Source organism: Ceratotherium simum, chromosome 3 (genome assembly GCF_057802395.1).
Source record: "Ceratotherium simum simum isolate JZ-2026a chromosome 3, ASM5780239v1, whole genome shotgun sequence".
Lineage (NCBI taxonomy): Eukaryota > Metazoa > Chordata > Mammalia > Perissodactyla > Rhinocerotidae > Ceratotherium > Ceratotherium simum.
The window spans coordinates 53,648,501-53,671,582 of NC_141902.1; the positions used below are offsets into that span (position 1 = coordinate 53,648,501).

Sequence of the window (23,082 nt, forward strand, 5' to 3'; positions counted from 1 at the left end):
GTTTTAATGCATAACATTAGGGAAAATTTAAAACCAACAAACTTTTATTTAAGAAATTTCACACATTGTGGTTTCTTCTACTACCCATCAAGGTCACCTTAGTTCCTCCAAAGCTTGAGTTAAGATTTATTCTCAAGATAGCCCTTTTAAACAGAACCTATGCTTAATCCAGACTTTTCCTGGCAGTCAGCAACAAATTTTTTTAAAGTTGTGTTTCTTTTATCTCAGGACTGATTTTTAGCAGGAGAAACAAAAGGTTGTCTTAGCCAGCCAGGGGTGTATGGTAACAACAGAAGGTAATCTTGGTGTTCCTGACTATGAGAGAGCAGCCTGTGCACTGAGGCTACGGAGAGTCCCTGATGCTCCTCGGTTCGAAGTCTGGTCCTCTCCTTCCTCCCACTTACAGGAGTCCAGGAATGTCAACGTCCTTTGTAAAATATAAAGACTTTTGGTGTCAACGGGATTACCTTTCCTCATGTCTTCACGTTATGGCTTTATTTTCCTCTCTCTCTTAATTGGTCACAAAATGAACTGAAATATACTTTAAACATTATTTGTTATTGTTACTGAATGAAGTTTGCTCCCTATTCTTGAAGTAAAACACAGAATTAAATCGTTTACTTTGTTCCCAATGCGGATACATTTTTTCCCTTCTTTGTAACCCCTGATAATTTTTTCCCATGGATTTGGGGGTGCTGAAGTGACAAGAAGGTGTGTGCTGGTCAGACGCTGCTTTCCCAGTAGCTTAAGGATGGCTGTGGCAACTGGGAGAAGCAGAGGTAGAGAAGGGCCGTCTCCCCTATAACCATTCTCTCACTGATGGACGTTACATTATTTCCAATGTTTCACGATTACTGCAATAAACATTGCATTGGTTTGCTAGGTCTGCCTTAACAAAGTACCACAAACTGGGTGGCTTAACAACAGAAATTTATTCATACAATTGTGGAGGCTAGAAGTCTGAGATCCAGGTGTCGGCAGGGTTGGTTCCTTCTGAGGGCTGTGAGGGAAGGATCTGTTCCAGGTCCCTCTCCTTGGCTTGCAGATGGCTGACTCTTCACATCCTCGTCCCTCTCTGTGTGTCAATCTGTATCCAAATTCCTCCTCCCTCCCTTTTTTTTTTGCTGAGGAAGATTTGCCCTGAGCTAACATCTGTTGCCAATATTCCTCTTTTTTTGATCGAGGAAGATTAGCCCTGAGCTAACATCCGTGCCAATCTTCTCTATTTTGTATGTGGGTCGCCACCTCAGCATGGCTGATGAGTGGTGTAGGTCCACACTGGGGATCCGAACCCGTGAACCCAGGCCACCAAAGTGGAGTGTGCTAAACTTAACCACTAGGCCACGGGGCTGGCCCCCCAAATTTCCCCTTTTTATCAGGACACTAGTTATATTGGATTAGGGCCCACCCTAATGATTTCATTTTAACTTGATTACCTCTGTAACAACCCTATTTCCAAATAAGGTCATATTCTGAGGTATTGGGGGTTAGGACTTCAACATCTTTTTGGGGGGAGACACAATTCAGCCCAGAACAAATGCCACAAAAGAACAAGGTGGTTCACTGATTCCTTTATTTATTTAGGAGGTAGGGGGAGGGTCACAGAGGAGACAGAGGAAAATTACCTACAGGGAGAAAGGGTTGGGAAGGGTTTGCAGGGACCGAGCTAGAAAGCAGTAACACTGATTCTATAGCTGAGAAGAAGTGCACATTTGTAAGTACCTGGTGCGAGTTCTGTAATAAAACCTACCTTATTGATAAGTACAGTGGGATACTACTTAGTACATTCATACATGTTTCTACCATCTCAAGATTTTTATATGTACAGTATATGATCTGTTTTTATAAATGTACAGCTTGAAAAAAAGAGATCCTTCTTGTAATAGGTACAGCATGAAACACAAAACCAACATGGGCCAGCCACATTCCAAGTGAAGACCCAGAGAAAGCAAGGCTGACAGCCCAGCCCCCAGCCCCTGCCCAGCCCGGCAGCTCTGATGGTCCCGGCAAAGTGTAAACCAGCACCCTCTGCACCTGTGGCTGAGCGGGCCATGCCCGCCCTTGGCATTTGCACGGGAAGTGCCCACTCATGCCAAGCCCAGCCTGTAGAGAGTGGGTCCTGCCTGAGGGAAGGTGGCAGAGAGGAATGTGTGTGTCAGGTCAGGAAAAGAGGAATGCAAGAAATGTGCTCTTCAACTAAAGGCACTTGTCAGCGGCCACCTACAGCCATTCCCTGGACCTGGTGAGTGAGCAGGTTACTGTTTTGATAGAGCCAACAAGGTCTGAGCGGACCTCCCTGTCCTCTCACCAGGTTTAAATACAATAAATAAATCTTGGTGGTGGTTTTGCCCTCCTGGGTTCCTATGAATAGGCTACCTTTTTGCATAATTTATGGAGTGACACTCCCTTGTCCCCAACCCAGCTTTTCAATGTCCTCCTTGGGAAGGTACTAGAATAACTCCAGGTCTTGCAGAAGCAATTGCTCGCTATGGATCAGAAGGAGAGCCTCAACTGTCCCCTCCCCTGTCTGTGCCTGGAGCTCCTTCGTCCCGTGTGTCAGAGTCTCTGTGCGCTTCAGATCTTGCTCACATAGTTGTTGGGGAACAGGCCTTGCTTGCCTCGTAGTCGACCCGTCCACCAGCCAGAAGGATCTGCAGGGAGACAGAGATGGTGCACGTGAAGACGAGGAAGGCTGTTCTTCCCCGGGCCAAACAGATGCCACTCCCATGGGTGCATCACATGGGCAAAGGTGATTTGGCTCCATCTGTGTTGTTTTTCCTTCTTCATTCTCTTTTATTTATTTATTTTTTAAAAGATTTTATTTATTTATTTTTCCCCCCAAAGCCCCAGTAGATAGTTGTATGTCATAGTTGCACATCCTTCTAGTTGCTGTATGTGGGACGCGGCCTCAGCATGGCTGGAGAAGCGGTGCGTTGGTGCACGCCCGGGATCCGAACCTGGGCCGCCAGCAGCAGAGCGTGCGCACTTAACCACTAAGCCACAGGGCCGGCCCTATTCTCTTTTATTTTAGATGAAAAAGTTTGTTGTAAAAAGTAACCCCTCTCCCACGGCAGACACACAGATGTGCTGCCCAGATGGGAGGTCTTGCTGACAGCCTCCAGCTGTCCGCCTTGTAGGACTGCCCAGCCTCTGAGATGAGGCCGACTGCTCTTGTTGAGATCACCCTCCTCAACAGGCAGGCCTTGCTCTGGAGCAGCTGCTGGGCTGGCAGACTGTCCGGTGGCGCTGTGGTCTGATGGCTCCCAATCCAGCTTCCTCCCCTCTCCCTTCACAGGAGCTACGCCCCCCACCCCCAACTCCTTTCACACTTCCCACTCCATCTCAGTCTCTGCTTCTGGGAGAACCTGTCTGCACCACTTCAGAAGCCTTACTTCCCATCTTAATCCCAGACCCTTCACCAGCAATAAGAATTTGGTATATATTTTTCCAGACCTTTTTCTGTGATTATAAACACACACACATGCATTCATTTTAAACAGACAGGCCATCCTATATCTTACTATTCTGCATCTTGCTTTTGAATACTTGTAAATATAATCTTTCCATGTCTGTATCCCATTTTTTAGACAGCTGCATCGTATACCAAAATTTATATAACCATTTCCTTATTGATGGACATTTGTTCCCAATTTTTCACTATTTATGCAGTAAACGTCCATACATGTTATCTTTATGCCCATGTGCAAGTAGTTCTATAGGACAGATTTCTGGGTCAAAGAATATGGACCTTCTATTATTCTTCGTAATAAAACGTAATTTATTTTTTTGTAATAGGTAGTACTCTCATATGTACAGTACTTTCGAAAGTACAAAATGATAAACAGGGAACACAGCCACCCAGATCCCTTCTTTGAGGGCAAGCAATATTACCTACTTCTTGTACTTTCTCCCAGAGATATTTCATGTATATAAAAGCAAGTATTTATAAAAATTACCCTTTTGAACACAAATGATAGCATACCATGCATATTACATGTTCTGTACTTTTTCTTAACCTTAATAATATATGCTAAAGATCATTTCCTATCAGTATATAAAGAGCTTCCATATTCTCTCCTATAGCTCCATATGTTCCACTGTTCATAGCATTTGCCTAGTTTTCTATTGGATGTTGGTCTTTATCTAGTTGATTAGAAGTTCTTTATATATATTAAGTGAATTTGTCATATGAGTTGCAAATATCCCTCCTCCCATTTTTATTAACTTTTTATGATATTTTAATATTTAAATAGTTGAATTAAATGATATATTATTTTATAGCTTCTTGGTTTTCTATCACTTTCAGAAATCCTTTCCCACCATGATATTATTAAAAAAGAAAACACTCCCATACGTACTGCTAGGACTTTTTATGTTTATTTTATACATTTAAATACTTATTTATTTGGAATTTATCTTGGTGGAAAGGGTTAAACATAAATCTGAAGTAATCATTTGACATGGAGATTTAAAAATTTTGATAAGTACTATTAAATTTCCTCCCCCAAAGTCTATTCCAGCAGTAAACCATGAAAGAAGGTACCTATTTCCCTGACTAACCACAGATACTACAGGCCACACTTTATTTGCAATGACAAAATCCAGAAAGTTCTGAAAATTAAGTTTTCTGCAACTCATTTGATGGCAAAACTTGACCAGAAGTGACATGAGTTTGTTCATGCTGCCTCTTCCCAGAATGTGAACGCTCCTGTTTCACAGCAGTAACACTGAGTCTGATCTAGGGTGTTGCCCTGGGATCCCCAAGGGGTGTTATATCATATCATATCATATAGGACACATATATATACACCATTATTGACTTCCTAAAAGCTCCCATCTCTGATTTCTGGAACTCATTTAGCTCTAAGGATTTGGACAGGGAACGTGGACTGCACACACTTGACCCTCCGCCGGTGTCACAGGCGAGATGTTTTACCTCTCATTTCATTGATGGTTAGGGGGGCTCTGCTGGGCGTTGCCTCAAGAGCCCTTGTCTGCTTCTGGACAGGACTGTTTGTCCTATTATTCACGTGGAGGAGCTATTGATGTGCACAACGTTCTTTCCCAGTCTGTTTTCTATAATCTAACTTTGCTCCTGGTGCTGTTCACCATACAGAAGGTTTTAATTTAGCCTCTTCATGAGGTTAAATCCTGTATGGTTTATGTCTTCCAGAGGAAGACTTTCCCCATTCAAAGATTAATACAATATTCTAGGTTTCCTTCTAGGACTTTTATAATTTAGTTTTTTTAGATCTTTAATTCATCTGATATTTATTTTGTGTATGAGGTAGAGAGATAATTTTATTTTCAAAATGGAAAGTAATTGTCTATCTTTTCCCCTGATTTCAAATGCCACATTTGCCATATATTAAATACCTATAGACACATGATTCTGTTTCTGGATTCTATTCTACCCCACTTACGTAAATATATATTTATTCCTGCACTCACATCACACTGTTTAAATTACAGTAATAACTTATCACATGTTTTGATAACTTCTAATTGTTTTAATTATACCCAATACATATTATTTCTAAAAAAATTTGAAAATATTGGGAAATGGAAAGTAATAGTCACTTAAAATTCAACACTTGAGACCACTTTAACATTTTCTAACATATATATATGAAAATATATACATACACACATATAGCCATATGCGTTTTATATTTTTACAAAAATGAGACTATAGTCCACAGTCTATAAACTTTTTCTTTTCCCATGAACATTTTTCCATTTCAATAAATATACTGCACTTTTGCATCATTATCGTTAATAAAATAATTTTTGCATCAAAGTTCACTGAATGGATATAGCAAAGCTTATTTAACCAATCCCTGTTACTGGACATTAGGTCATTTCCAATATTTTTGCTAACAAAGCTGGTGAGAAAAATCCTGTTTGTGTTTACTAAGAGTTTATTTCAACACTTATTTTTATTCTGACACTTTTGAAGAAGGATACTAAATGGCTTAAAATATTAAAACCTGTAGAAAACTAGCAGTTAAAGGAGATAAAAATAATGCCCAGAGGCCGTTTAGAAGGAGGTTGGTCCAGGGGCCCAGAAACCCCCCGGGAGTGAGCCCATGTCATGAAGGAACCTATTAAAGGACAATTCCTGGAACTGTCCCTGGCGACTTCTTCCTGAAAGCTAACCCTGCCAAGGACCACTGTCCACTCAGGTGGTCCTCGCTCTGCTCACAAACCGTGGACGGCTGCGCCCTGTCTTCACAAGTTCTCTTGAGCCTGACGTTCAGGGTCCTCTCTGAGCAGTCCGCTGCCCGCTTCACCTCACCCCCCACGACACCGCCTCGGGGAGGCTGCACCGCGGTCGAGCGGCAGCTCCTTTTCCTAAAATGACCCGCTCTTTCTAGCTCCCACGGCTTCTCTCTCTCCCCACCCCTCACCAGAAAGGCCATTTCCTTCATGGTGCTGTTTCTAACATCCTAAGTCAGGAGTTACCTTTGTTTTTTATGCTTCCATAAGGACTGATGCTTGATTATATGTATATTATATTCTAACTTATCTTCTCTATCCAATTAATAAAGCATTCAGCCAAGACCACTTTTATAGTGGATGCTATGGGTTGCCTCCCTGGCTTCCATTCCATCTACCTTCATTCTGAGGAGGCCATGAAGTTTGGGTGGGATAGCTCTAACTCCCGTTTCCTAGGCAGTCCCTGCCAGGTCTAACCCACTCAGGGTACACAGCCTTTGTCTTGCTACAGAGATTGGTTCAGGGATGGGCACATGACCAATTTGGTCCAATCAGAGTGAAACCTAGGAATTTTGTCCAATGGCTAAAAGAAGTTTCAGAGATAAAGCAGATTTCTGACATGGTGAGCTCTGTTGGCCTGGAACTGATGCGGCCATTTTGCTACCATGAGGAAAACAGCCTGAGAAGGGAGCAGATACAAAGAAAAGCACAGAGCCGAAAGAAGCATTAAAAAAATGAAGCTGGAGTCTTGATCAAACTGAGCCTGAAGTTTGACCTACCTCTGCAAGTTTCAGTTAGAGGAGCCCATAAATTCTCTTTATGTTTAAACTAGTTTTTATAGCAACGTGACCACATGCTCTGTGGGTGGCCGTCCTGGCCAGCCAACCAGCCATGTACTTACCTTCTTTGATAATATCGATGATGTCATTGGCATTGAAGCTGAGCTCGTCAGTGTCCTGAGCATCATAGGCATACAGAGCCTTGCACTGTGGCACCTGAGGCTTAGGCTTGGGCTGGGGTTTGGGTCTGCCCCCTGCAGGGGGAGGCCGACTGGTCGTTTGTCTCCGGACCCTGTGGAGAGAGTGGAGACAGGTGAGGGATGGGACCCGACAGGAGGCAGCAGCAACACGTGGTCATCTGGAGCATGGGGCCAGCACTGGCCTGCTCAAGTTCAAATCCAGCTCTATCCTTAGAAGGCTATGTCACTCCCTAAACCTTCTCTGAGAATAAAATCCCCTCCCTGACAAAGTCACTGCAAAAGCACATAGTTAGGTCTTAATAAACATTAGCTGCTGTTATTGTGTCCCTAGCATAGAAGGAAACGTGGAAAAGACACATATTCATACAAAAGTTTATAAAGCATATTTATACATCTAAATGATGAGAAAACAGATAGTCACGTATCTATCCCCCCTGCTCCAACTTTGGAACAGAACTTTCGCCAGTGCCATTAAGCCTGCCGGTGCCTCTCTTCAGCTGCAATCCCTCCCAGAACTAACCACTACCCTGCATTTTGTATCAATAAGTCTGCTTTTCTTTGTAGTTTTACCACACACAGAAGTATCCCTAAACAATACCTGTAGTTTGCCTGTTTTTAACTGTATAAAAGGATATATTAACTGTATATTCTACTATCGCTCGCTCCATTTTGAGATGTACCCTATTGACGCATGTAGTTGTAGCTCACTCACTCTCATCACATGTAGCTGTAGCTCACTCACTCTCATCACATGTAGCTGTAGCTCACTCACTCTCATCACATGTAGCTGTAGCTCACTCACTCTCATCACATGTAGCTGTAGCTCACTCACTCTCATCACATGTAGCTGTAGCTCACTCACTCTCATCACATGTAGCTGTAGCTCACTCACTCTCATCACATGTAGCTGTAGCTCACTCACTCTCATCACATGTAGCTGTAGCTCACTCACTCTCATCACATGTAGCTGTAGCTCACTCACTCTCATCACATGTAGCTGTAGCTCACTCACTCTCATCACATGTAGCTGTAGCTCACTCACTCTCATCACATGTAGCTGTAGCTCACTCACTCTCATCACTTTATACCACTCCCTTGCATGAGTACGTCACAACTTACTCATCTAGTCCACTGTCGATGGTCATCTGGGATAACTGCAGCTATATCACACAACAATGCTGCTGTGAACGTTCTTGTGAGTTTATCTGGAGCAGTTTCTCAACGTCAGTGCTACTGACATTTTGGGCAGATAATTCTCTATTGTGGAGGCCGTCCTGGGCACTGTAGGGTGTTTAGCAACATCCCTGGCCTCTACCTCCTGGATGCCAGTATCACCTCCTCCCCTCGGTCATGATCATCAAAAATATCTCCAGCACCAGAACCCCAATCCAGGGCTTCTAGCTCTGAATGTATTCTTCCTACATACTGTACTGCCTCCAGCCGCCATCCATGCACTGTCTCAAAGGCATATAACTATAGCTTGTTCTCACTTAGTGAGAGCTTTTATTTTATTTTATTTTGTGAGGAAGATTGGCCCTGGGCTACCATCTGTGCCCATCTTCCTCTACTTAACATGGGACGCCGCCACAACATGGCTTGACAAGCAGTGCGTCAGTGCCACCCAGGGGACCGTGAACCTGTGAACCCCGGGCCACCGAAGCGGAGCACATGAACTTATCCACTACGCCATGGGGCTGGCCCCTAGTGAGATTTTTAAAAATATCTGAAGCAACCATTTATTAAATATATTCATAAAAAGCATCTAGAAGAAAAAAAGAAATAGAAATATAGAAAACATTTTTCCCCACTTTGCTTAAGGACAAATTAAAGCCTACATTCATTTGCTTGTAAAAGACACAAGATTTCTTCTAAGAGGGGTTGGGCTGAACTCAACACAGGGGGGCTGGCTGTTAGGTCTGGCCGGGTCTGTTAACACCTGCAGGATGAAGAAGGAAAAGGGAGGGTCTTTGAAGGAAAAAGCACACCCAGTTTTGAATAGTGCTCTCAGGAGGCCAGAGCCCTCTGTGCTTGCTGGGGTCCTGTCATAATAGACGTTAACTGGGCACTGATGAGCAAGTCGGATTACGAGGGGGTGGTTGGTGGGGGGGGGGGCACTGGCTGCCAGCTGGGTGGTAGGACTGTCCCTGGCAGGAGCTGGGTTCCTAAGGTGCTGCCTGGGGCTCCCTGCCTGGGAAGGAGCAAACCCCAAGGCTACTCAGGCTCCATTCTTCTCAGGCCAACCCCGTCCCCACCTTCCCACCCCCACCAAGCACTCTTCTTTTATTATAGAGGAAAAGCATCTCATAGACGGTTAGCGTGACTTCATTTCCTCCCTGGTCTATTGGAAATCCCCATTCCCTGCTTGAGAAGTGCTTGCTGCTCTGAAAGCTGGCCAGGCGAGCAGGCTTTTAATTAAGCAGCCTATACATTAGGGATGTGTCAGCATTTGGTTAATAAGAGCCATTAGCCTGGATTCCAGAAGTCACCTGATTTCCCAGCAACAAGGAATGGGGGGAGAGGGTGCATTACAGCACCATGGGAGGGAGGAAAGCCTCTAGCCTGGCAGTTCCAGGGAGTAGGGCTGGGAGCGTACGTGTATATATGACACACGTGCACATGTGTGCATACACACACACGCACACACACACACATTCCCCAAATACTCCCAGATGGAGAGATGGCCTCTCTTACGTCCAGGGGAAAAACCTATCATTAGTGCAGGTTGATGAGGCATCTGGAACCCAAGAGTATTGGGACTAAGGTGCAGTCCCCGGGCAGGGGGCCTCTCAGTGGGGCGACAAAGACGGGTGACCACCTGAAAGGTAGGTCTAGCCTCCCTGAGGCCATCCCAGGAGTGGACCCCTGCCCCTCTCGCCCGCCCATCCGCCTCCAGCTTTGACTAAGCCCTCTCAGTTCCTCCTCCTTCACGTCTTTCCTGCCAGTTGCTTCCCTTCTGGGCTCCCTGAACATTCCCCCAGCTCAGAGTTTATTAGCTTACCTCATCTTCCACTGAAAATCCTTCTAACAGCTTCTCTCTGCTCTTGGGAAATGGACCAAAACCCTTCATGGGGCCTACAAAGTCCCTGCCAGGTATGGCCCCTGCTTGCTCCCAGCCTCACGTCCTGCTGCAGGCCACACTGGCCCCTACCTACCTTCCTTCAAGGAAGCGCCTGAGCCCTGGTTGGGGTTAGGACCCCCTATCCACACACTCCTAGCTTACATCATATTTGCTGGTGAAAGACAATGCTTCCCCCCACGGTCAGGAACAAAACAGGGATGTCAACTCTCTCCACTTTTGTTCCATACTGCACTGGAAGCTCCAGCCAGGGCAATCAGTCAAGAACAATAACAGGCATACAGATGGGAAAAGAAGGGAAAATACCTCTATTTGCAGATGAGATCATCTTGCACATAGAAAATCCTAAGGAATACACTAAAAAACTATCAAAACTAAGAAACAAGTTCATCAAGATTATAGAATACAAGATCAATATACAAAGATCAGCTATATTTCTATGCAGTAGCAACGAACAATGCAAAAATGAAATTAAGAATTCCATTTACAATACATAAAAAAGAATATAATACTTAGGAGTAAATTTAACAAAGGAAAGATGATTCTATTTTTATGAAATGTCCAGGAAAGGCTAATCTATATTGACAGAAAGCAGATCAGTGGTTGCCTAGGGCTGGGGCTGGGGGTTGGGAGAATGACTGCTAATGGGAAGGAGGTTTCTTTCCAGGATGACGAAAATGTTCTAAAATTAGATTATGATGATGGCTGCGCAACTCTGCAACTGTACTAAAAACTGGTGAATTGTACTCTAAATGGGTTGATTTTTATGGTATATAAATTATATCTCAAAAAAGCTGCTTTCTAAAAGAAACAAGGAAGTTGTCCGGGCCCCCGTGGGCTCTGCAGTGCACTGCTGATACCGAGAGAGACCTCGGCCAGCCTGTGTGCGAGCAGCACTGGGAAGCGGGGGAGGGCATGGAGGTGGGCAGGACGTTTCCACACCTGTGTGAGCACAGCCATTGCATGGTCTTCAATCCCAGGGCATCAGATGCTACTTCCTCAGGATAAGTCAAAATAAAACCCATCAAAGGAAAACCTCAGGGATTACTGGGAAATTTGGGTTCCTGTGGCAACAGCCACAGGACTTGATTGTCCCAGGCCCTGGACAACTGCTACCACACTGGCAATGTAAAGCCATCTGGTCATTTATCACTTGGCTGAATGGGGTTCACAGCACTCCAGTCGGGGGAGGTGGGAGCATCCAGGAGATGGGGCGTTGTTTGCTGGGGGGCGGAGTGTGTGTGATGGGGACTGAGGTGGAGGAGGAGAACAGCTCTGCATTTTGCACTAGGGGAGGGTCTGTTTAGGCAACCCTGAGGTCACCATTGTCTGACTCTTTCCTGTTTAAATGTCCTCTGTGACAGGAAGGGGTACACCCATTCCAGAAGGGCAGCATCTTCCCAAAGTGAGCCCGTTCCAGCAAAGCCCTCCTTCTCGCCAGCCACTCCCGCCTTGTTCTCACATCTGGGCATGTCCTCGCTCTTCCCGTGAGTGTCAGCAGATGAGTTCTCCTCTGGAATCCCTGCCGGTAGCCTTACAACATACAGATAAGCTCGCCCTGGCTGTGCCCACTCTGGGCAAGGCGCTGTGCTAGGCATTTTCACCGACGTTGCTTCATCTAACCTCATGACACTCCCGTGAAATGACTGATGCAGGTTCCTGGGCTTCTTGCTGGTTGTCACTGGATGGCACGATGGCACATGCATAGGCTCCCAGATCCAGCCACACTGACCTTTCTGGTCCCTTGGTCTGTCCCCAACCCCCAGCCAGCATTGCTAATTCCTGCTTGGCCTTTGGATCTCGTTGCAAACCCCCTGCCACATGCTCTGGTAGCCTATGCCTGCTCAGAGCAGGGGATCCAGGTAGCGGTACAGAGACTTGTGTTACCATTCGGCTGACTCTCTATTAGGACAGTAGGTTCCACGGGGGCAGGGCCTGGGCTGTTTGGGCTCACCACTGTAGCCCCTGGACCTGGTGCCAGGCCCAGGAACACCATGTGGCCTCAACCTGCACGTTCTGATGGAGTGACAGTGTGCAGCAGGAAAAGGGACGCTGGCTTAAGGGTCAGTGCACTGGGTTTCTGGCCCAACTCTGCCACCAGCTGGCACGTGACTTGAGTATGTCACTTCACCTCTTTAGGAATCAATGTCTTCATCTGTAAAAAAGAGCGATTTAGGCAAGGCCCAGGTCCTTTTCCCAGTTCTAAGAAAGCTTTACAGAGTGCTCTCAACAAAATCTCTCCTGTCAGATGTACCACAGAACACAGGAAGCCTGTGCTGATGCAGCGATCACTGTCCCTACAATTCTCCACATTGTAGACCTGGAAACCACCATAGAAAACAGTCAGCGAGAACAGCCATCTTCCCGGCTCTATGTCAGACAGGCTCAGCCTTAAACCCAGACAATCTCCTTTGCATCACTAGGTGGCGATCCTGTGTAATAGACAATGGGAGGAGAGAATAACTTTCTATGAGCTGCCAGAAATTGGTTAATGAGGTCTTTTAGGTGCCTGGAGCCCTCCACTTGCAGCCAAGGGGCGATTGGTCAACACAGTGAAGAAGGGACTCAGACTTCCTTACATAGCAGACAAGACCCTCGTGCCCAGGGAGCTGGAACGGGCTCAGTCCAGCCTGTGAGAGAGGATGTTACACTTTCAGGAATTTTGTGGGTCAGTTGCTAAACACAACCATTATTAAAATTAAATCGACCATACTTATGGCTGATTAAATTTAATTAAAAGTAAAGACAATAAATACTCATAACTCAACCCTTCCTAATTATTTTACTACATCTTACTTTTATTTATGCTCTTGAAGTTATTAATGCCTGTCGCTTGTGGATGGTGGAAAGACTACATAATGGTGTGTGACTGTGCATCTCTTCCCAACTCTGAGACCAGTGGTAGTCATGCTGGTAGCTTGAAATTGGCCATGGTGAGAGTAGTAATTGACAAATGTTACAACTCAGGCCTTTCTAACCCCAGAGAGCCAGTTGTTCCCCGGCATACCACTGTCCCCATGCTGCCCCCAGGATAACTCACATTCACTCATCTGAAAGTGCTTTGCCTAGAAGTGTTTTGTAATGGATAGGCAGGATTTTGATAATTTTAGTACCTCTGGTGTTTTATGATACTTGCATTCCTAATAAACCTTACATGATTGAAAACTGTGTTATAAAAACAAGTATTTCATCGGGATAATCGGAGTTGAAGCAAGAATTTCAGACTCATGATAACAAAGTTATTTTTCCTGTTGCCATTTCAGTAATAAAGGTTCACTTTATATATATCAGTATATTATAAAACTCCACATCACCAAGCAAATCCAATCCAGTTTCATTATATGTAACTTTGGCACAACATAATTTAGTTTTCCTATTACTACTTGAACCCCATTTCAGCGTGATTTGTACACACTTAGCATTTTCCTGTGTGTATTCCCCACTAAGAAAACAAACGCAGGTAGAAGCTGAGCTATAGCAACTTGCTTTTACAGCAGGGCTTTTTTCAGAGTAGAGGGTTAGACCTTTAATGAATCACATCATAACCTACAGTACGAAGTTCCCTGAGTGGTCCAGCACATTGCATCCAGTTTGCTTTGTGAAAACTTGCACTGCTGGAGAAGTTCTGTTTCAGTGACTGGGGAAGACCAAGTGGAGCCTTTGCCCCGAGACATCAGGATGCTGACTGACATCTGAACCCTTGTGGACAGCTGCCCAATCTCACAAGACACTGAAAGCCCACAAGAAAAGCAAAACCCCAAATGACATCAATGACCACAAAGCTCTCCAAAGTGAGGGTTTGTTCATCTGCTCTCTCCTGGTAATCCCTGTCACTTCCCATGGGATGTGCGTTGTTATGGTGATTGGAGCAAAGGATGTTTAACAAGAAGAAGACTGTTGAATGGTATGGCGGGAGAAGGAGTTTTGGACTTTGTTTACACTGTCCAAATGCAGCTAGTGTCTGCTGCAATATGATCTCACAGCTCTCTGTTCTGCTGTTGCTCTGAACCCAGAGAGCAGCACAGCTATTTTGTGTGTGTGTGTGTGTGTGTGTCGGGGGGGAAGGTGTCTCCCTGACTGGTCCCCTTGTCTTGGCTTCCCCAGGCTGCCCATTCTCCCTGGTCGAGCCAGCAATGCCTGAAGCTTAGAGCCTCACAGAGTCCAGAGCTCTAAGCAGGCCTGAGATTTGAGTTCTTGAGAGGAAAGCCACAGGGCCAGGGGACACCCACTTTTCAATCCTGGTAGAATATTAATATTTCCCTGTAAGACCAAAGCACATGAATAACAGTAATAAAACAAATGCAAATAAACTTTCAAGTTGCATAGTGCTTTATAGTTTGCAAAGCCCTTACTTAATCTTCAAGAAACTCTGAGGAGAGGGCTTTAAAATTATATGATTATTATCCCTATTGTACAAGTGAGGACACCAAAGTGTAGAAAGATTAAGTGACAAACATGAGGCAGCACAGCTGGTAACTAGTGAAATGATTCATGTGCCCAGCACATGGCACATAGAATGCACATGGCCCAGTAAATATTCGATGAATGAATCAACAAAGGAACAAATGCATGAACTGGGACTCACACCCAGTCCTTGCAACTGTGAATCCCGTGCTCTTTGCACACCACCAGGTCACCTTCTGGGAACTTCTCTGCAGCTCCGACATCTCTGGGGCACCGGGTGTGCCTACTCTATGCTAAGGCGAGCTGGGATTAAGCTTTCAAATATCACTTCTTTGTTCTGCAGATGTGAAATTTATGTCTTGAAATTCCAAGAAGGAAAATAATGGCATTTTATTTCATTGGCTCTTTAAAATATGCTCTGTTCCAAAAGGTTGAATCTACAAACATTACTGGAAATGTGGGAACGGAGGCCAGGAATTCCTAAGCTTCATGTCTGCCTGGGCCAGGATACGGCTGCAGCTCCTGTCGATTATGGGTTGAGAAATTGCTATTGGACACTTGTTGGAAATTTCAAGCCCCTTGAAAATATGACTCCATTAGTAGAATCTTGTGAAGAGACATACAGGCAGCATTTAGATTTTTCTATCGATCCCTCTTTTGTGGTATGGCCAGAAGCCCTACCACTGAGAACTTTCAATGTTTCTCCAACGTCTAGTTGGATTAATCTCTGGCGTGTCTTGAAATTTCCTGAAGTTGTCCTCCCACAAAATGGACCACAGGATTAAAAAGGCCAACGGAAAAGATATTTCCAGTCTGGGTTTCAATCCTTCCAGTAATGAACTGGAGGTAGATTACGTACATCTCAGTTATAGGAGAGAATATACAAAGCACCCTTGATTGGCAAAGCAAGTGTTCCTATAAAGTCAGAGCAAAGGCTGATGAATGAACTGTGGATATGATTCTTGCTTGACTTTAACCTGAATCAGACTTTTCAAAAGGTATGCGAAGGGACTGCAAGATAATGATTCCCCCTGCATCTCTCGTAGTTTTCTTGGGCAGTGATGATAACGATGACAACAAGAACAGCCACCATGTCACAGACGTGGCAAGGCAAGGGTGAGGAATCCAGCTGGGATGGTCATTAATTTAGTGAAGGCTTCACGCTCTCCCCCCGCAAAAAAACCTGACTGAACCTAAAATAAGCTGACAAAGACTTTCCTGAATTAACTGAAGTGCTAATTACACCATTTGATTTTATCCACATTACATGATGCAAAAGAAATGATTGCTTATGCTAAATATGTCTATAAAGAAAAGTGCCTTGAGGGGGTGGGAGAGGGAAAGGAAAGATACACCCGAGGGTGTGAAAGCCCAAGAAGAGAAAGACTGTGGTAATCTTGTTTTTATAGATCGTTTCATGTAGACAGGAATATGGCTACAGGAATTTTCGTGTTTATGGAAAGGTACAAGCTTGCAATCCCCAGACTCCTTGCTTGCTCCAACAACCTCCTGTGGAATAAATGCAATTGAGGTCTTCTTGGCTGAAAGGAACTGTTAAATGTAGGTAACCATGAGGCTCCTGAAATGCATGTCCAAGGTCTCTTGGACACATTAGAAATTATTTTAGGGGCTGGCCTCTTGGCCTAGTGGTGAATCTTCCTCAGCCAAAAAAAAAAAAAAAAAAAAAAAATTTACCTTTATGTGTTTTTTTATTTTATTTTATTTTATTTTTTTGTGAGGAAGATCAGCCCTGAGCTAACATCCATGCTAATCCTCCTCTTTTTGCTGAGGAAGACTGGCTCTGAGCTAACATCTATTGCCAATCCTCCTTTTTTTCCCCCCAAAGCCCCAGTAGATAGCTGTATGTCATAGTTGCACATCCTTCTAGTTGCTGTATGTGGGACGCCACCTCAGCATGGCCAGAGAAGCGGTGGGTCGGTGCGCGCCCGGGATCTGAACTGGGGCCGCGAGTAGAGGAGCACGCGCACTTAACTGCTAAGCCACGGGGCCGGCCCTAACCTTTATGTGTTTTTAAAAAAAGATACTAAGAGAAAGCTCAGCCCTTTGACCAGAGTACGATTTCTTAAGGGATGTTTGCACCACAGCAGATTTCAGTGCACACAGAGGAGGCTGGCTGAGATTCTTGTAGCTACTGGACTCAGTGTTTCTACCAAGAGTTTTACACACAATAGACAGGAAAATCTTACTGCCTGGTAGATGGTTATGAAGGTGCCCTCTCCTTCCAGCCTCACAGCCATCGCCAAGATATCATCATGTATCTTTAGGCCTGAAGGTGGCAAACGGTGTGTTAAGACTTAAATAGGGAACCACGTAACTGAGGACTGGAACGGAGCAGCCTCGGTTAAGACACAATGTTCCTAAATTGCCTGCTTTTGGCTGACAGATGCTCCCAGCTGGCTGGTGTGCAAGTCTGTAACTTGCAAAGCAGGCTGGAAAGATGGTTTTGCTTGCCAAAACCAAAGAAAGTAGGAAGCTAGCAGACAGAGCTAAGAGATTTGGTGCATTTTGTTGACTAATTTTAATCCCCTGCCTACTTTGGGACATCAAACTGGCCCAGGAAGGGCTGTTTATTTTAGGGATGTCCGTCCATCCGAACAGTGTATGCCGAAAATCCCATTGTCTCAATAGCACCCTTCTAATTCACCTTTACATGGAACTTTCCCTGGCTTTATCAGTCAGACAACAGGTGCCTTTAGACAAGTGGTTTTCAAAATGTGGTCCTTGGATCCGCAGCATTGGCATCATCTGAGAACTTGGTAGAAATATAAATTCTTGGGCCCCACCCTGAACTGACTGAATCAGAAACTCTGGAAGTGAACCAGCAAGTTCTCCTGGTGATTGTGGTGCACATTAAAGTTTGAGAACTACTGCTTTAGACCAAGCCACTCAGGTAAGAACTGGTGGGATAGAGCTACTCACACAAGAGCCGGGGGAAGTAGGGAAGAACAGGTGTAATAAAGGGTGGTATCCACTCTACTGATGGCCATCGGTACAAAACTAAGGTGCTTTCATATCTGTAGCCCAAATGAAGTTAAGACTTGCCAGGGGAACAGGAACACCAAGAGAGAGAATATGGTAAACTTCCTAAGAGCTTTGTGGTCTTTAGAAGGAAGTTGGCAAGGCAGGAAAAACATCTCATAATGGGGCATGGAGTGGAATGAGTGGCTGCCCACCCAGGGGAAGGAGCTGCTGTTTCTCTCCCACCACTGCCCTATTTTGTACACAAGTCTCCTCATCCACATTTGAAACTTTTTCATCATTCTAGAGATATAGAGAGAATGGAAAACAGAGGTGGGCATGAGGGAGGGGAAGAGCGGTCTGGAGCAAGCCCATTATCAGGTTCAGCAGAGAGAACGACTACACCACTGAGAATCATGCAGAGTTAGAAGGTTCCTTAAAAGTCACTAATTCAATCACCATGAGATAATGGTTGTATCATCATCATCACCATCACCATCGTCATCAAGCTACAGTTGACTGAGTAGCCTCTGACACGTCCAGTATCCTGCTAGGTATTTTACGTATATTATTTCTTGTCCTCCCAACAACGCTGCAAGCTTGGTGGTATTACATCAGTGTACAGATGAGGAAAATGAAGCTCAGAGAGGGTAAGTAGCAGGTCCAATATTAGATAGGTAATAGGGGCTGAAATAGGATTCTCATCCTTATCTGATATTTGACAACATTACTCTACAACATTTCTGCCTGAGGATTTCCATCTACTCTGTGCCTGAATATTTCCAGGGACAAGGTGTTCCTTACATCCTAGGGCAGTTCATCTTTGGGCTACTAGAATGCTCTTTCTTTTACTGGTGCCAAAATCTACCTCCTGGCAGAGGTCACTCACTCGTCTCGGCTCCAGTTCTCTGCCTTGTGACTCCAGAGGACACGGTTAGCCCCCTTTCCACACTGATAACTCTTTGAATATCTACACAGAGTTCCAGGAATCTTCATTTCCTCAGGCTAAAAAGCCTGGATTTCTTTTACCACTCTTCATTTTCTGTTCTAGAAAGGCAGAGAGGCCCTCATTTTAAAGCTCCTAAGATCTGTTTTCATAAACAAACATCTACATCTAATAGAATGCTGGGACATTATTCTTAATGTTTCTAATGACGCTTTGAGCGGTTGTGTTTATGCAAATGCAGACACAGAAATAAATCAAAAGCCTCATTATCTCCCAACCATGCCAGAGAGCAGAAAAAGTCACAGAGCAATCAAATCTCAGGGCTTAAAGAATAAGCTCTCTCTGGACAATGAGTTGTGTGCCATCAACCTAGCCATACTTTTAGAATGCCAACCAAGATCCTGACAGCCTTGGCTCCTGGATTACAATATGTGGATGGAAAACTGAACTTTAGAATCATGCATAGATGGCCCAAAGAAATCCCTGAGCCTTGGTGGGATTGATGGAGATGGGGGTCACCAGCTTCCCCCACGGGAGGTGGGACTCTTACCCTGCAGCACCCTGATCCGGGACTTTAAGGAAATCCAAGCTCTCTGGCGTCTGTGACACTCGGTCTGAGCCAGTGGACTGTTGTCGTGGCAAGGGCGGGCGGGCCATGGAGGTATACAGACTTCTCTGATTTGACTTCTGGTTTCCAGGAGCTTGGGAATGTGGCACAGACTGATTTTTGAGGACTCCATTCTGATGGTATCCTAGAGAGGAAAAAAGGAGAAAACAAAGCTTCTATCTTCTGATCCTTTGCTAAAAGGCTCTCCAAATTTCTCCCATCTATTAGCCAAGAGTGTTACTTAACTTCTCTAGGCCTCAGTTTCCCCATCTGAAAAAATGGAGGGTATAACTGCTAAAATGTTGTGAGGAATAGAGCCAATACATTGTAACCTGCCCAGAGAGTGCCTGGAACAGAGTAGAGCCTCACACAGGTTTGTTGAATTTGACATTAGAATCACCAGATGTTGAGGGTTTCAAAGCCCACAGTCAAGGAAAGGTAAGCTTGCAACTAGTTGGCAGGCACATTTTTGGATCTAAGAAGAATTATGAGGTTATCATTCAAGAGGGCTTGGCAGACAGCTGTTTAAACAGTTGGACATCCATTTTCAAGGGGTCAGTCTTGGGTGTCCTCTGCAGGAGCCCATTGTGGGAGGCGGAGGGAGCACTCCACACAGCCACGGGAAATGTGGCTGCTGGTTGGATCAATCCAGATACAGCAAGCTCTCTTGGCCAAACAACTGCTCCCCGTCAAGATCACATTATTTGGTAAGTAATGGATTATGGTGATGGGCTCCAAACCATGGGCCTTCGCTGAAAGGGCATTATCATTCCCTGCTATGTATGAAGAAGCCCTCATCTCTTCTCCCACGGGCAGATCTGGGCAAGAGCGAAGGAGAATAAGACTCCCCAAAGCACACTTGGGTCAACCCACCACAAAACCTCTTCCAACTAAATTAAGAGAACTCTTTGGTACCAGCAGGATGACCCTTAGTTTATTAGAGGAACTAGGTATTCAGTTTTGGCTCTGCCTCTGATAGCTGTGTTGACCTTGAACAAGATATATGACCTTTCAGAGTGTCAATTTCTTCATTAAAGAAACAAGGAGCTTGGTGAGACCCACTTGCTTCCAAGGTTGCCCAGGACAGGGAGGGGCATGCCAGAGCAGGACGTGCTCTAGACCTATGATTCTCAAAAAGGGGCCAGAGATGGCCCCCTCCACGTGGCTCATGACCCACTTGCCTGCGATAAGTTCAGAAATCAACAGTAAACATTTATAAATGTTCATAGCAGTTTCACAGACATATTTCATGTCTATTGAAGCTAATAATAAGAAATTTTGGCTTATATTTTGTATGCTTTTAAAATCCCATTCTTCTAGTAATTTTTATTTTTATCTTACAAAAATGTGGCTTGTGATGGATTGAAAATTAAGAAAAACAAACAAACAAAATCAGCGACTCTGGTCTTTCACCACAGACAGAGTGAGAAGTGCTGATCTAAGGGATTCAGGTCCAATTGCCTCCTTTTAATGACGAAGAAACTGTCATGTAGACAGGTTGGGAGCTGTGCCCAAGGTCAGGTACTTGGTCTGAGACAACTTTGGCCAACCTAGCTGAGGCAAATGAGCTTTCCAGGTGGTCTGGCCAGGATTCTGCACGAGGGGCCAGAGCATAAGTAGTAACACAATACTACACTGTTTCTCTTTGGTTCCTCTGTGCTTGGATTTTTTTTTCAAAGGTGAAGGCAGAGGGACGAAAGACAGTTGGGCCAGGCAGGATGGGGACTCCAAAAGAGATGAGAATTCGTTTCTCACTGCTAGGCCCAGGTGTCCATATTTTAGCACATAACTATGAGATGCCAGAGCAGGAGACAAAAGATAGGCTTTTTACTGCTTATCTTGGACACCGCTACAAATAGGATTCATTTGTCTGGGATGATTTGAGTTGTGTGGTCCTAAAATGACCTTTTCAAACCTAGAATCCTAAAATTACTAAAGCAAACATTCTGGGGGAAGTTTCTTTTCTTTTCTTTTCTTTTTTCATGAGGACGATTAGCCCTGAGCTAATGTCCGATGCTAATCCTCCTCTTGTTTTTGCTGAGGAAGACTGGCCCTGGGCTAACATCTGTGCCCATCTTCCTCTACTTTATATGGGACACTGCCACAGCATGGCTTGACAAGCAGTGCATCGGTGTTCGCCCGGGATCTGAACCTGTGAACCCCGGGCCACCGCAGCAGAATGTGCACACGTAACCACTACACCACCAGGCTGGCCCCAAGGTGGGGGAGGAGGCAGTTATTTTTAATTGAATTTTGTGAGTGATGGAAAAAACATTTCGTGAATTTCGAGAGCACTCTTCAAACACCGAACAGATTTTTAAGGGCAAAAAATTTTACATTTATTTGCGTTTGGATTTTATTGACCTGCATGCTATATTTTTATCATAAAAAATGAGAAATAATGAAACAGGATCTAAAAAATTTTTTGTATCAATCTTTTTATTCTCTCAGATATTACTTTATTTTTTGGAGCAGTTCACTTAGATCCCACCTGATGGAGAATAAAATTTTTCTACTTAGTTGCAAAATATTGTCACGGTATTTGGCTGGAGCTGGGTAGTGGTGGGGATTATACCTAGCAAACTGCCATTTCCATAAAAGCAGCATCCTTCAGCTTAAAAGCTGACAACATTCTGGTTGTCCCGGACAAGGAATTCCTTTTTCTTTGACTGATGTAGGAAGCCTTTCCTAAGGGAGTAATCTTGCTGGGTAATGAAATCCAGATCGTTAAATTAGCCACCGTTCCGTCTCACTAGCTCACACTTTTCCTGAATTCTGGGGTCACAAGCAGGGCCACTGTGTTGGTAGCAATACATCTGACACTAAAATGGCTCACGCTGGCGAATAATGTGTGCTAACAAGTTTCTTCCCAAATGTATTTTATGAGTTATGGGTCCAGATTAGTGCCCCAGTCTATGGCACACGCTTAGCTTACCTGGGGGGGGAGGGGCCGCTCTCATTGGGTAGTTGGCATTGTGCGTCCCACCGGAATAACCTCTGTTTTGAATGGTGCTCCTTCTGGTAGGACCTGAAATCAACAAGCAAGACAAAGTTGAAATCAGTACTAGTGGTTGGTTTAACGGATCCTGATGGTTTGTTGCTTATGGAAAACTTTTGAGAAGCTTGGAATCCAGGACCCAGTCAGATCTGCAGGAGACTGGTTGCAGCGGAGAAGCGAGATTTGAGGGAAGTACTATCCTGGTAGCTATTGGATGGGAGGGGCTGGAGGATATGTTGATGGAGGTACGGTTTTATATAGAGGTATTAATAATCTTACAAAGGTTTCTATTTTTGTAGACGTTCAAAAGAGACAGAGGGGACATTATCACGTTTGCACTCGTGTTCTGAACACAGCACGGAAGTTGAGCAGGCAAGAGCTGCACATCGTGCTCACTGGCATGAAGCACTTGTCAGCACCAACTGCATATCTGCCTCTGTCAAGAGCCTTTCATGCCAGAGTTTGTGTTCTATGGTCTTCCCGTTAAACACAGGGACCACAATGGATAGGAGCAGACTTGTACCCTTGACATAGACAGGAAGAGTTAGAAAACAAGCTGGTGCTAAATGAAACATCGCTGTGGGCCAGAATTAGGGCTGGGATGGCAGGGCCACTGGTAGCCAGATGAGATCTCTGCAGAGACATCTGTGTTGGAAAGGGAAACAATAAGTAAGGTCTCAAGTGGGAGAGGAAGGAGGGTAGGATTGAAGCAGTTGGAAGAGGGATGCAGAGGGAATTCCCTGTAAAGAGAAGAGCTGAAGAATAGAGAAGGGCAGGCAGTCACAGGTGTGAATAGCACGCAGCAAAGGAGCTGGGTCTCGGGCCCTGGGGCAAGGGGAAGTGGACTGGAGAGGCTCATCCCCTCAGGACCTCG

The 23,082-nt window shown here is 44.8% G+C and overlaps 1 protein-coding gene across 1 annotated transcript in view; it reads right to left on the reverse strand.

The window, feature by feature from the left end:
- Positions 1–1,555: 1,555 nt before the first annotated feature.
- Positions 1,556–23,082, reverse strand: part of MYO1E (myosin IE) — a 196,861-nt gene continuing 175,334 nt past the window's right edge. The window contains exons 25-28 of the mRNA XM_004421637.3: positions 22,146–22,238; positions 19,154–19,355; positions 7,121–7,290; positions 1,556–2,651 (exon numbers count right to left, since the gene is read on the reverse strand). Of these exons, the coding sequence (XP_004421694.1) occupies positions 2,575–2,651; positions 7,121–7,290; positions 19,154–19,355; positions 22,146–22,238 (542 nt within the window). The 3' untranslated portion in view covers positions 1,556–2,574. The remainder of the gene's footprint in view (positions 2,652–7,120; positions 7,291–19,153; positions 19,356–22,145; positions 22,239–23,082) is intronic.